Source organism: Phocoena sinus, chromosome 10, assembly GCF_008692025.1.
Source record: "Phocoena sinus isolate mPhoSin1 chromosome 10, mPhoSin1.pri, whole genome shotgun sequence".
Classification (NCBI taxonomy): Eukaryota; Metazoa; Chordata; class Mammalia; order Artiodactyla; family Phocoenidae; genus Phocoena; species Phocoena sinus.
In genome coordinates this window covers 95074606-95088596 of record NC_045772.1, presented here as the reverse complement: position 1 = coordinate 95088596, position 13991 = coordinate 95074606, and the positions used below count along the sequence as shown (strand labels likewise).

The 13991-nt window shown below is 37.0% G+C and overlaps 1 protein-coding gene across 1 annotated transcript; it reads left to right on the top strand.

The window, feature by feature from the left end:
- The first annotated feature begins 5058 nt into the window (after nucleotides 1-5058).
- On the top strand, nucleotides 5059-13276 carry CLEC1B (C-type lectin domain family 1 member B). The gene is made up of 6 exons (XM_032645567.1): nucleotides 5059-5227; nucleotides 5855-5953; nucleotides 7366-7479; nucleotides 7642-7793; nucleotides 10014-10120; nucleotides 11983-13276. The coding sequence occupies exons 1-6, from the start codon at nucleotides 5164-5166 to the stop codon at nucleotides 12125-12127; spliced, it is 681 nt and encodes a 226-aa protein (XP_032501458.1). The 5' UTR covers nucleotides 5059-5163; the 3' UTR covers nucleotides 12128-13276.
- The last annotated feature ends 715 nt before the right edge of the window (nucleotides 13277-13991 follow it).

Below are 13991 nucleotides of genomic sequence, written 5' to 3'. Positions count from 1 at the left end.
TGGATATCTTCATGCCAGAGTTTGATTGCCAGGTTCAGGTATCTGAATGGAGACTTGGCATATTCACTTAATATGTTATAGAATTTTCAGACTTAACACGTTAAAAAAATGAACAACCCTTTTCCAATCATTTCACTCTACATTTCTCCATTTCAGTAAATGAGAATTTCACACTTACAGTTCCTCAGCCAAAAACTTAAAATCACCTTTGACTTCCCTTGCTGCTCTCACATGAATTAAATCTATCAGAAAATACCGTTCATTGCAGAAAATAAGGGAACACAGACTTTAAATAGAGAAGTACTGTTCACCTGGGATACATTAAAAGAAATAATGAGTTTACACAATGGGAAGTTGTATTCTCACTTTGTTCTTCAATAATCATTCCATTCCCACATATTATGCTTATGTCAGAGAACACTTTCAAAGAGGGACCTATATTGGATAGTACCCAATGAGCAGAATAGGAATGAATTCAAAATTATTTACAAAAAGGAATGGAGAAAATTGAAAATTAAACCTGGAGGTACCAGAAGACCTGAAGAAAAGATAAAAGCAGAAACAACAACAACAAATGACCACAAGGAGGAGCCAGAGGATGAATATAGGAAAGAATTTACTTTTGAAATGTATCAACAGACTCATCCAATCAGGGTAATAAAATATCCTGTTTAAAATAAAGGACTATGAAGACAGACTGATTGATTCAAATCCTGGATCAACATTTACTTGTCCAGTGACTTTTGGCAAGTCACTTAACCTCTGTGCTTTATTTCTCTTTTTAGTAAAACTGGCATAAGTATAACGCCTACCACAAAGGCAATTAATACAAGCATATAAAAGCAATAATAAATGGTCTCATTGTTATTATATCAGAATTAAGCATAAGTTATTTTGGATGCTCTTAAAAGTGGAAGATTTTGCACAGCAAAGGAAACCATTGACAAAATGAAAAGACAGCCTACTGAGTGGGAGAAAATATTTGCAAAATATTGATGATGATAAGGGTTAATGTCCAAACTATATAAAGAGTTCACACAACTCAATATCGAAAAAACAAACAATCTGATTAAAAAATTGGCAGAAGACCTGAATAAACATTCTTCGAAAGAAGATACACAGACGGCCAACAGGCACATGAAAAGATGCTCGACATCACTCAGCATCAGAGAAATGCAAATCAAAACCACAGTGAGATATCACCTCACATCTGTCAGAATGGCTATCATCGAAGAGACCACAAATAACGAATGTTGGCAAGGATGTGCAGAAAAGGGAATCCTCCTACACTGTTGGTGGGAATGTAACTTGGTGTGGTCACTACGGAAAACAGTACAGATGTTCCTCAAAAAACTAAAAATAGAACTACCATATGATCCAACAATTCCACTCTTGGGTATATATCTGAAGAAAACAAAAACACTAATTTGAAAAGATACAGAACCCCAATGTTCATAGAAGCACTATTTACAATACCCAAGATATAGAAGCAATCTAAGTGTCCATCAACAGACGAATGGATAAAGGAGATGTGGTACATATATGCAGTAGAATATTACTCAGCCATAAAAAAAGAATGAAATTCTGCCATTTGCAACAACGTGGATGGACCTGGAGAGTATTATGTTTAGTGAAATAAATCAAAGACAAATATCATACGATATCACTTGTATGTGGAATCTAAAAGTTAAAATGAATGTGTATAACAAAACAGAAACACACTCACAGATATAGAGAAGAAATTAATGGTCACCAGTGGGCGGGGGAGGGGCAAGATAGGGATATTGGATTAAGAGATACAAACTGCTATGTATAAAATTAGTAAGCAACAAGGGTATGTTGTACAGCACAGGAAAATATGTTATTATTTTGTAGTAACTTTCAATGAAATGTAATCTATAAAAACATTAAATCACTATTTTGTACGCTTGAAAAATAATATAATATCATAAATCAACTATACTTCAATTTTTAAAAATGGAAGAAAACTGCAATTCTCCACCCCCTTCTAGTAAAGGTTAAAGAAACCAGTTCAAATGAGCACAAACAGGGCTGCTCCAAGCTCCACCAATAAATCTCTACTGTATGACTTTTTCCATAGCATTTATGATGATCTGAAATTGTCTTGCTCTTTTCTTTCTTTTCTTCTTTGCCATCTGTGTTCACCGCTCTCCACTAGAACATAAGCTCAATAAGAGCACAACTCTTGTGTGTTTCGTTCACCACCTGATCCCCAGAAAATAGGATAGTGCTTGAGACATACACAGTGATCAATAGATATATGTTCAAATAATTGATTGGTTAATTGTCCCTGAACTGTAAGTTTTACAGTGGTTTTAATAGGACACCTTGTACCCCAATATACTGTGATGTGAATACTCAGTTCAAATATGCTTGACCAGTTCACGTCCCTTGATCACAGATCACACCATACTCATTCCAACTTCCCTAACTTTGTTTCAGATGCGTGCCCTCCCTGATAAATATTCCCCTTTCCTCTCTCTTCTTATGCAATCTTCGCCTTTCTGTCAAATCTTAAGTTTTATCTATTCCATTTGAATATTATTTGACTTTCTTACTTACAGGGATTTTGTATGCACACGCATGATAAACGTCTCAGTGCTGTGAATGTGGTCTAACACAATTTTCCCCTTCATTTTATCTACTATTTTGTAACCAAAAGCTTCGCCACAGTTGTTGTCTGATAGTTATACATTTAGTTTATTTTAATAAAGCTCATTCCACTTTTCAGTCCACAGCTTTAAGCTTTCTGAAAATGAAAGAGAAAATATTAATTAGGCATTTTTTCCATGACAGGAAATTCTAGCCTTTCCCAAAGATAAACAGTATTTGATACGTGTGTTGAAGGCTAGAAAGTGAGAAGTGAACCAACAATTTGAATTCAGAGAACTGAGAGAGGGAACAGGATATCACTGATAAATGCACCTAAGGGTTAGCTTAAAGGTGATGTACAGTAAAAGGTCTATAAAAAAGATATCGCTAACCGCAAAATGTTGATGTCCTCTGTTTTTTCAGTTTAGAGACATTATTATAACACTCATACTAGTCAACATCATTTTCTTTTTGTCTTTCTTTTTTACACATCCTCTAGCCATCATTATATATTTGATCAGCCTAATCCATCGTGCTATGCATTTCACTAATTTCCTTTGTTTTTGTATCTATACCTTGTCATTGCGATCCTAGTGTCTTTTACTGGTTCTTCGGCTATAAATACAGAAAACGGAGTCTGGGTAATACCTAAATTTGAAAGACATCATAGTACAGCGGAAGGAACTTGGAAACTGGGTAGATGGTGAGGCTTCTCGCAAAAAGCATGATCATAGAAAATTCCCAAGATTCCCTAAATCGCTTTCTGCATGTGTAATATTCCAATAAGTGCCCATTTTACATATACTCATTCATTCATTCATTCATTCCTTCACCAAATTTCTACTGGGTGGTAACTGTATGTCAGTCACTGTTTTAGAGCCATGGAATACATTCCTGTGAGTATACATGACAAAAATGTTATATATATATATGTACACACACACACACATACCCTCACATATATGCAATGGAAAAGAGTGAAACAAGAAAGAGGGACAAAAATGTGGCCTGGGGTGGGGTGGAGTGGAAAGTTGTTCTAAATACTAAGAGGCAAAGGTTAAGTACCTAAAGTCTAAGACTCCGTGCTCCATAAGGACTAGTGCCATGACTTCTCCATGAATACTTGCTATTAATTTCAGGGCCTGACACATAATTAAATTAATGAGATATTTGCTTTAAAATAAAAGAGATAACTTATGTAACACTCAACCTCTACAATATTAAACAGAGGTTTTTATTCCAAATTCAAACTCATCAGCATATTTGGAATAAAGACTTCTTCAGCTATACTTTCCTATGCCAAGAAAAGAGGGAGCGATAAAATACGCAAGTAGAAATAAAATGTCAATGATAGGCCTTATAGGGTGATTGAGAGATAGCTGGAAAAGCCTCTGGATTTCGGAAAAGAGAAAAGAAAACTTTGTTGTATCTATCGTTTTTTCCTGCAGTTCTCTGCTTAATTTTTGCTGAGTAACTCAGCTTGTATTTATGGGGTAGGTGGAGAGAGGAAGCAGAATTAAGACTCATGTTATCAGGGCCTCCTTTGACCCTGACAGCTTCTGTACTTACCCAGCATATTTCTAAAACCACAAAGTCATGCTTGATGGATACAAATAAAGGCAAATATATTTTTATGAAGCATAGATCCAGCCATAAGACACTCAGCTTATGGTTAAAGTTATCAAAGATCCAAAAGCCATTCCTGGAAATTCACTTTAAAGTGAAAACATTACTGAAAGGCAATACATCAAGACATTAACTTTGTATTATTTCACTTTATTAGATTGTTTTCCTTTGATGCCTAAACCTAAGCCATATAAATCCTGCTTCATGTGGAGTTCTCAACTTTTTTAAACCTTTGATTTGCAGGGACTAAAGAGTATAATATAATTTGAATATCCTTGACTCATTACTTAAAATGTCAGCTTGTTCAGTTTTTCAACTTAATGCAATCAAATAAATGGATGGATGAATTACTCTAAAAAAAAAAACCCTTTGATTTGCAAAACATGCAAGAATTTGGATGAATTCTAGGTCATAATTAGACCTTCTAACACAAGACCATGAAACATCTAATATAGCTCATCTTAGATCAAATTATACCAGACTCTTACACCACGATGAGATAGACTCTATATCTGTTGATGTGTTATCCGTGAGTTTTCATCAGAAATAAGTTCATTTAAACGACATGATTTAGACTCTGCCAAGGTTACGATGAAACATGAACTTCTGTTCTTTGAAAGGATATACACGATGGAACTGTCAGAGTGGAAGTTAAGGAGACAGGAAACAAATGCCATATCTACTCGTTTACCACAAGTTATTATTTTTGTGTTTTGGTGTTCAAGGTCCATGTATATCTGAGCAGCTATTAAAGGGCTTCCTGGAAAGAAACAAAAAACAAAAAATCATGTGCCCCAACTCATACGTCTCCACCTTACCAGAGAGAGGAGGGTCACAGACGGGTAGACATTGAAATCATAAGGGTGGACACTACATTTTGCAAAGTCATTGAATGCTGAGTTCACTTTCATTCCAAGGGAAGCCATGCAGGATGAAGATGGATACGTCACCTTAAATATTAAAACTCAAAAACCAGCTCTCACTTCAGGTAAGAATGCCCAAGAGGCAGCAATTTGGAAATTAACTGTTGAAATGGATCCACCTTAGTTTCCTTTTTTCTACTAGTAATAGCATACATAGTGTTGTTTTATTTTCCTGAATGACCTTCTTTCCCTACATCATTTGAGTGGTATGTACATGGGCTACATGTGTTAGTTATATTTAGAATATAAACAACAAATGATACAAGCAGGGCACATTACATTAAGGCTTATAGATTTAAATGCTGGAGGGAATAGAAATCTAAGGGGTAAGAGGAGAAAATGTTGGAAAACTCCACTTTCTAAGATGTCAGCAAGTGGGTGTGATTCCACAGTTGTGGCTTATAAACACCATTATTTAGAGGAGTGAGCACAAAATAAAACAAAGACAAACACAAACACAGAAGACCTTAGCTGCTAGTTACATTTTGACTCAGAGAGAAGTCCGGTGGGAGTGGGGATGGAGTGGGTTGTGTTTACTGCTGGTGATTACCAAGGGAGCAAAGGCAAGATGGGCCCGAGAAACTGTTTATATCACTTGGACAATCCTGAGAGGGCAGGGGATGGGGGTGAAGCTGTCTCCCAAAACTATGCCATACTGCCTGCCGCCTAACATCTTTATTGTATGTCCACAGGCGACCCTGCTTCCTCCTCTTTGTGGCGTGTGATGGCTTTGATTCTGCTGATCTTGTGCATGGGGATAGCTGTTGGGCTGGTGGCTCTGGGGATTATGTGTAAGTATTGACTTATTGCCAATGACTTGATCTGAGGAAGGCAATACGTAAGTGTCCTGGTGTATGCCATGAAGCTTAACTGTCACTATCTATTTGTCGCTATTGCAATTATCCTATACATAGCTGCCAGGATATTCTCAATAAAGGAGAACTCTGAACTTTACCTTTTGATTAAAATTACCTTTTAGGTTTTCTAAATTAATTAAAAATGATTGTTTAAGAATTTTAAGCTGGTCTTTAAGATCTTCCTTAGTATAGATCCACACTATCTTCTGAAACTTTCCTTTTTTCCTCCCTATTCTGTGCATCTTAAGATCCAGCCAACGTGGAGTTTTCTGTTTCACAAATAAATCCTATGTCCCCCTGCCTGAGATTTTGCTGATTCTGTCCCCGCTTCCTAAAATGTCCTCCTTCCCATTTTTTAAGATGAATGTATTTACTTCCACTGAGACAATTCATATCCCACCTAATTGATAAATATTTTTTCTTCCTATACATCTAAAAGCCCTCCAACGTCACATTATCATCTGCATAATTGTTGCTTGTTCAGATACTTGTTTATTTTTTCATAAGATATTTTAGAACTTTTCATCCACTACTTTGATTTACCTGAATATCACAGTACTTCGAGCACAACAAATCAATACTTTTTTGTGTTGTTTTGTTTTTTGCCACGCCACAGGGCATGTAGGATCTTAGTTCCCCAACCAGGGATCGAACCCGTGCCCCCTGAAGTGGGATCACGGTCTTAACCAGTGGACCACCGGGGAAGTCCTCAATATGTTTTGTTTTTTTTTTTTTAAGTTTGTGGTACGCGGGGCTCTCACCGCTGTGTCCCTTCCCGCTGCGGAGCACAGGCTCCAGATGCGCAGGCTCAGCGGCCAGGGCTCACGGGCCCAGCCGCTCTGCGGCATGTGGGATCTTCCCGGACCGGGGCACGAACCCGCGTCCCCTGCATTGGCAGGCGGACTCTCAACCACTGCGCCACCAGGGAAGCCCTCAATATGTATTTTTTAAGTGAATGGATATTCTGGCATTACACAGAAAACATAATAGCAGAGGTCATTCACCTCTGTGAAATGTGTTTAGAAATCTGCATTCAAGGAAAGGTCAAAACAGCTGCTTTGGGCATGCGCTTTGATTACGGCATGTTCTTACTTGTGGTCATCTCCTTCAAATAGTTCACCCATTGTTTTGGAGAACTCTCGGTTGTCATTCTGCCTGACACAATGTTTTCTTTATAACCCCTTTACCCTGATCCCCTTTCAGCACTCTTTTACTCATAATGTATCTAGTAAACACTTCATAGATTGACAACTCTGATGAACATAAAGTTCACTGAGAGGACTTCTTTTTTTTGCATCACTCCTTATTATCCTAATTACAAATTATTATCTAATTTTTACATCTAGTTGTCACGCAGCAAAACTACCTACAAGCTGAGAATGAACATCTCTCAGGAACTCTGAAACAATTAGCGAGGAAGTTCTGCCAAGATTTACTACAACAATCAGGACAAAAGGAAAGTAAGTATGATTTGCTAGTCTCTTCATCTCCCCTAACTCTGGAGTATTTTTGTGATGCTATCTGTCAGGAATCTTGAGATCTTCAGGAAACGTTGAATATGAGGAAAAAGTAAGCCCATCCTTTCAGAATGAAAGGGATCCTATGCTTGGATTCTCCTTAAGGCCATAAATGCAGCCCATGTGACATACACTGGAGATATTATGGAGACAGTTGCTATGGATTCTTCAGGCACAACTTGACGTGGAAAGACAGTAAGAAGTATTGTGCTGATGTAAATGGTACTCTTCTGAAGATCACCAGGGAGGACACGCTGGTAAGAATATTTCTATGTCAAATATTTTGGAGTCATAAGGAGAGAAATCTCAAATGAAACACTTGCCTTTTTTTTTTCTTTTACATTTTTATGTCTTGCAGTTTGTGCTAATCTCAGAAACTTATTAAGCTCAGTAAAAATTACATTTGAGAGTAGAAAGTGCTGAAATAGAATGAATGAAACTTTGAGTTCTGGTCTTACCTCTACAACAAGAGTTAAGATCATTTCTGGGCTTCCTTAACTCTGTTTATTAATTCAAAACAGGATCTGAAAGTATAAAGAAACTCAATATGATTGGAAAATATAAATACCAGTGTTATCCCAACATTACATGCCTTCTCAGTTTTTGCTAAATTGTTGACACTTTGAACGAACCATGAGGCAAACTCTATCTTTTCATAGGCCCTCCCAGATGTAGTTTGGGGCACAATCTTATTTGCACAACACACAGGATTTCAGTTGAAAATTTTTTATTAAACATGTCTCCTCTTCTATATTTCCCTTTTTGACCGCTTCTAACAAAAGCTCTCTTTTCAAGCAATGTACATTCATATCCACTACTGCACTTTCTCTATATTATTGAATGTAGCTTTGCTTTTTCATAAATCCTGGGAGCAAGCCAGGAACAAAGCCTTGGAGTCTCCCTCCTACCCAATAACAGTTTGTCAAAACATATATTTTTTAAAAGGCAGAAATTATTTATTGTACTTATCCTACAATTTCTAATATAGTAATTATTCACATTTTTGCATATTAAAATAAATGCAAATATAAATTGGAATAGAAGATCAGGATTCGGGCTCTATGCGGACAGAAATTCAATAGAATTCAAATATTCGGGCAAGCCATTTTCTACAGAACTGCTGTAGGTAATCAGCAAAATTGACTTGTACCCTACTGAGAGCTGAAGTAACCAGTAGTGGACCGGACATGAGGAAATCAGCCCAGTGATGTTCACACTCATTTGGGTGTCCTGTTATTCTAACTTGCTGTACCATATATTTTTTTTGTGTGGCTCAGACTCATAGAGAAGATATTCAGATAAATTAACTTCTTTCAAATCAGGCAAAATAAGAGAGTACCTTTTTTGAAATCTCAATTCTATTACAAAGAGATTAATTGGAGACTAAACAAGTCTCGAATCTTATTACTCTAGGTTGATATCATGTTGGAGATGAACAACTAAAAGAGGAACTAATGTAATTTTTTGAGAAATAAAAAATAGTTAAATTTCAGGTAGACTGTATCTGTCGGGTCCTATAGTGAAATATACAATATGGATGTACTTTAAAAAAAAAACATAAATCAACAGAAAGGTGACAGGTAGATCAAGCTTTAAGAACATCTCTTATGGAATGCCAGTTTGTGTCTCACATGTCTGCCAAGATGCTCACGTCATTTTTTATTTGCCAAGAATGTGTCCTCACTTGTTTTTTCCGGGAGGTATGTGAGTACGTGAACATTTGACCTCTTTTTAATTCTGCTACCCATAGGTAGATTGATTGACTGATTTATTCATCCATTAATTCAACAGATATGTGATGGACCTATTCTAGGACCTGAACCTATGCGTTAATAAAACCTACAAAAATTCCTAAATTCATGGAACTTTATTCCAGTTGGAGCAATAGGCAAAGAACAAAATAAACCAGTATAGTATATAGTATAGTAAATAGTGATAATTTCAAAGTAGGAAAAAGTAGATGCACATCATTTGTAAATTCCTTTGAGAAAGACATTGTATAGCTCTCTTTTACCCAGTCAACTAAAATAAATGAATATTCCTGTATGCAAGATTCTGTAGGCAAGCGAAGCAATGAGACCAAAGCGAGTAGAGCTTAATTCTAGGGAATATAAAGTTTCATCAACAATGTATTTCTTTTCGTTTTCCTTCTCTAGCTGTTTACCACTTATTTCATTTAAGAGCCATATTTGATACTTCATTTGGGATTCTAACCTTCAATTGATGGAAGACAAACACATAGGGATATTAGAATATTATCTCTCTTGCTTACAGTTTTCCCTGTATCCTGCAAGTATTTTTATGCAAAAACAAGTGAACTTGGAACAATTCTAAATATCAAATATAATTAATTAGTATTAATATAGACATATAATCCACTTTTTATGTCCAGCGTCTCATCATGAAGCTTCGCCTTTATGCCGTTACAAGAACTGTAGAAACACTCTGACCGTCATATTTACTTGTGTTTGCAATAGCAATACATCAGTGGCAGGACTGGATTAATTCGTTGGGTTGGATTGTCCCGCCAGAAATCCAGTGATGTCTGGATGTGGGAAGACGGCTCAGTTCCCTCCAAAAATTTGTAAGTTATCGGATGCTCAGAATACAAGGCACAACTAGGAATTTTGAGTCCTGGGGTCTTCTACCCTCTTGAGTACAGGTTACTTAAAAGTTGGGAGGTGGCTCTGTGTCTTACTGTGTGTTACATAAGCATTGGCTGAGTCACTTACACCATAATCCTAACAAGAGAGCACTTGTAATAAGATTCTACTTTCCTACTCTCCCATTCCTCTGCTTTTTATCTAAGTCGCAATCCACCGCTATTCCTGATGCTTTGTTCCCATTCGTTTCTACCCTTAACTTCACCACTGGAACATTCTACGTATGTAGTTTTGTTTTGTTTTGTTTTCTTAGCTTGATCTGATTCTCTTCACATATTTTCAGAACAAAATTATCATCCTCATTATTTTATGGTTGAAAGTGATTACTTTGAGGCTCCTTTTGACTTTTCAGTATCATTTTACCTCGTCTTTTACCTTAGGGGTATCCAAGAATCGAGCACGTTATCAGTCACAAGGTGATTCTAATGTTCATGTCAAAAGGGAGCCTCAGACCTCAGCTAGAAAGAGCCAGACCAGAATCGGCCCCAGTTTGAGCTCGTGCCATTTGTCTGTAGCCTTCTACAGACAATCCAGGCAAAGGGACCAATTACATTGGGTTACTTAATATGGTTTTCCAATCTCTAATCACCTTTTGTTAATCTTGTGCAATGTCTCTCCAGTTAAAATTTAAACTTATAACTAAAAATTTATACAATCTGATCATTACCTCTGATTAATTGATTCAACAGATATCTATTAAGAATTTACTGTGGGTAGGAGTCAAGAATATTATGAGTACAGGCAAGCTTCTTCATAGGCCTGGGTTTTATTCTTATCATTTGTTGCTTCATTCACAATAGTACAGGCACGCTGGTGATCCCTCTGTTCTTTCAATGAATCAAACATGATTTGAGGTCTTAGGGCTTTTTGCACTTGCTCTTCCCTTCTAGAAAGCTCTGCCTCCAGAACTCTATGAAGGACTCCCCTTTGTCACTCAAGTCTGTTTAATCATCACTTCCTCAATGAGACCAGCTTTAATTACCCAAACTAACCTAGCCTCCCTCCACCACATGCACTTGAGTCTATCATATCACACTGTCTGTTTCATCATGACTCTTACCACTCTCTGAAATTTTCTACTTATTTGTTGGCTTCTTACCAACTTTCTCTCATTATAATGTAAGTTCCCCAGTAGAAAGGACCTTGTCTTTGTTTACCACTCTGTCATCAGCACATAAAACAACTTTGGCTCCTAGTAGATATCCCATAGATATTTGCAAATGAATGAATAAATATGCATTCTTTGTCCTCTTGTCATAGCACTGTAGCAGGAAATATAACAAGCAATTACAATACAGTCGTGTATCCAGCTGCCCTATAACATAAATCCTCATTTCAAAAATTTTTAATCAACTTATTTTTCCTTGAGCTCATTTCCAACCTGTGCAGCTACTTGTCCTACAGGGCTCCTCTCTGTTTATCTAAATTCTACCCTTCCTTCAAGGCAGAACTAAAGTATGATCTCCCATGGAAAGAGGAAAAAGTAAAGCCTTTCTCATTATTTCAGATACCCATCCATCCTTTCCTCTGGGCTCCTACTGTACCTACTGTTCACTTCTGCTTAATCTTATGCCATATTAAATTGCTACTGAGCTATTCAAATGTACATACTTTATACTCCCAAGCAGATTGGAAGTTTCTCAATGATCTGAATGTTGCTTTTTAATTTTTTGCCTTGTACTTCTTATCTCCACTTTATGCAACAAAATACTATACACAGAGTTTGATCGTTGATTGTTTATTTACCTTTCAAAGGAACTCACTCTACCTTTTCCATTCACAGGTTCAAGCTTTCTGGAACTGCAACAGAAAATATGAATTGTGCTTATTTTCATAATGGGAAAATTCACCCTACCTTCTGTGAGAGCAAACATTATTTAATGTGTGAAAGGAAGGCAGGCATGGCAAAGGTGGACCAACTACTTTAATGCAAAGATATGCACAGCACGTCACAGACGAGTGATCGATGGTACAATAAGAGATCTGGAGGAAGGAATCACTAGCCATAGAATTGCTTATTTTTCCCTTTATTCCCCTTACAGTGATCTTTACATTATCTTTCCTACCAACACCACTTAGTTCCTTCTTTATATAACCCTTTATACTGAGGAATAACTTAGTGCCTTCTTTATACATCCAGAAACCAGTCTATGAGCTGATGGTTTCCCAATGGCTCCATTAATTAATTTCCATTAATTTTCATTCTTCTTGTCTTCCATTCCTAATTATCTCAACATGCTATGATTCACTGCATCTTCAGACATAAACATATACATTTTACATTGAAACAAGAAAGGTTAGTGCTTAAATGACTTACGCTGTGCAAAATATCTAAGTCTGAGACTATGCAAAATATCTAAGTTTGAAAGACAGCATAAGGTAGTGGAAAGTATACTAAACTTGGAGTCAGTAGAATAATTTAGATGGCATGATCACTCAAGTACAACCGTGGCTCAATCGTGTCGCCTCTTAACTTCCATCTTCTAACATTTAAAATAGGATAACACCTGTCTTATATACCTCACAGTTCCACAACCTAAAATAAAAACTTCAAAGTATTAATTATATCAGAAACTCCATGAAAGCAAACCCCATGACTTTCTTATTTTCTATTCTATGCCAGCAAGCACAGCTCCTGGCTCATAGGAAACAGAAAGATATTTGCTTCTCTTCGTGTGAGACAGTTCACTAGAAAGCACAGCAATCAGTAAAACACTATACAGATATAATTTCTATTCCAGGTCCCCCTATGGTCAGACTGAAGAGCAGTAATTTTCTGTCCAAGAGAAGGAAAATAAAGTTTGCAAGAAAATTGACGGGGTTTGAAAATGAGTAAATGCTTTTTAACAAGTTGCACAGGCTAGTGGAACAGCAAGCAAAAATGCTTTATATAGTTCTTTTCCTGACAGCTCTATGTTTGGCTTTTGCTGAGTAACTCATGCAGTATTTATAGATATGTGGAGAGGCACCCTTTAACAGGATAATAGGCAAACTTTTCATTTCTTTTCACAGCTTCCCTGAAGGTACTCTTTCTCCTTAAATTCGTGGCAATAAAATGTATGAACATGATTCTCAAACATCTCAACTGAGGTGCTTGTTAAAACATGCAGATAGGGGCTTCCCTGGTGGCGCAGTGGTTGAGAGTCCGCCTGCTGATGCAGGCGACACGGGTTCGTGCCCCGGTCCGGGAAGATCCCACATGCCGTGGAGCGGCTGGGCCCGTGAGCCATGGCCGCTGAGCCTGCGCGTCGGGAGCCTGTGCTCCGCAATGGGAGAGGCCGCAACAGTGAGAGGCCGGCGTACCGCAAAAAAAAAAAAAAAAATGAAAAAAACCCAAACAAACAAACCAAAAAAACATGCAGATGTTCAAACACAAATACTTATGGTACTCAGTGGGAAGGCTGAGGAGACAGACTATGTTTTTAATAAGCACCCTGACTTGCTTCTGATACAAGTATCCTTTAATACATTTTGAGAAATGTTACTTTGGAACTTACTCCTTATCTGGCTTTTGGTAAATTGGTTAGACTCTTTAAAACTCAGTTTCTTCATCTATGAAATGAGTTTAATATTATTACCTTACTCATAAAGTAATTGTGAGGATTATTTAATATAATTATGTAAGGCACTGAGCAGAGTACCAAGCATATAATTAATACTCAATGAATATGTATAACTAACTTTTATAGCTTTGTGCACTGACACCCAAAGACACTTGAATCTATTTTGTTTTAGGCTATCAATAAACAAGCAGATTTGGCACGGGAGGGGCGGCAAGAGAGGGCACTGAGG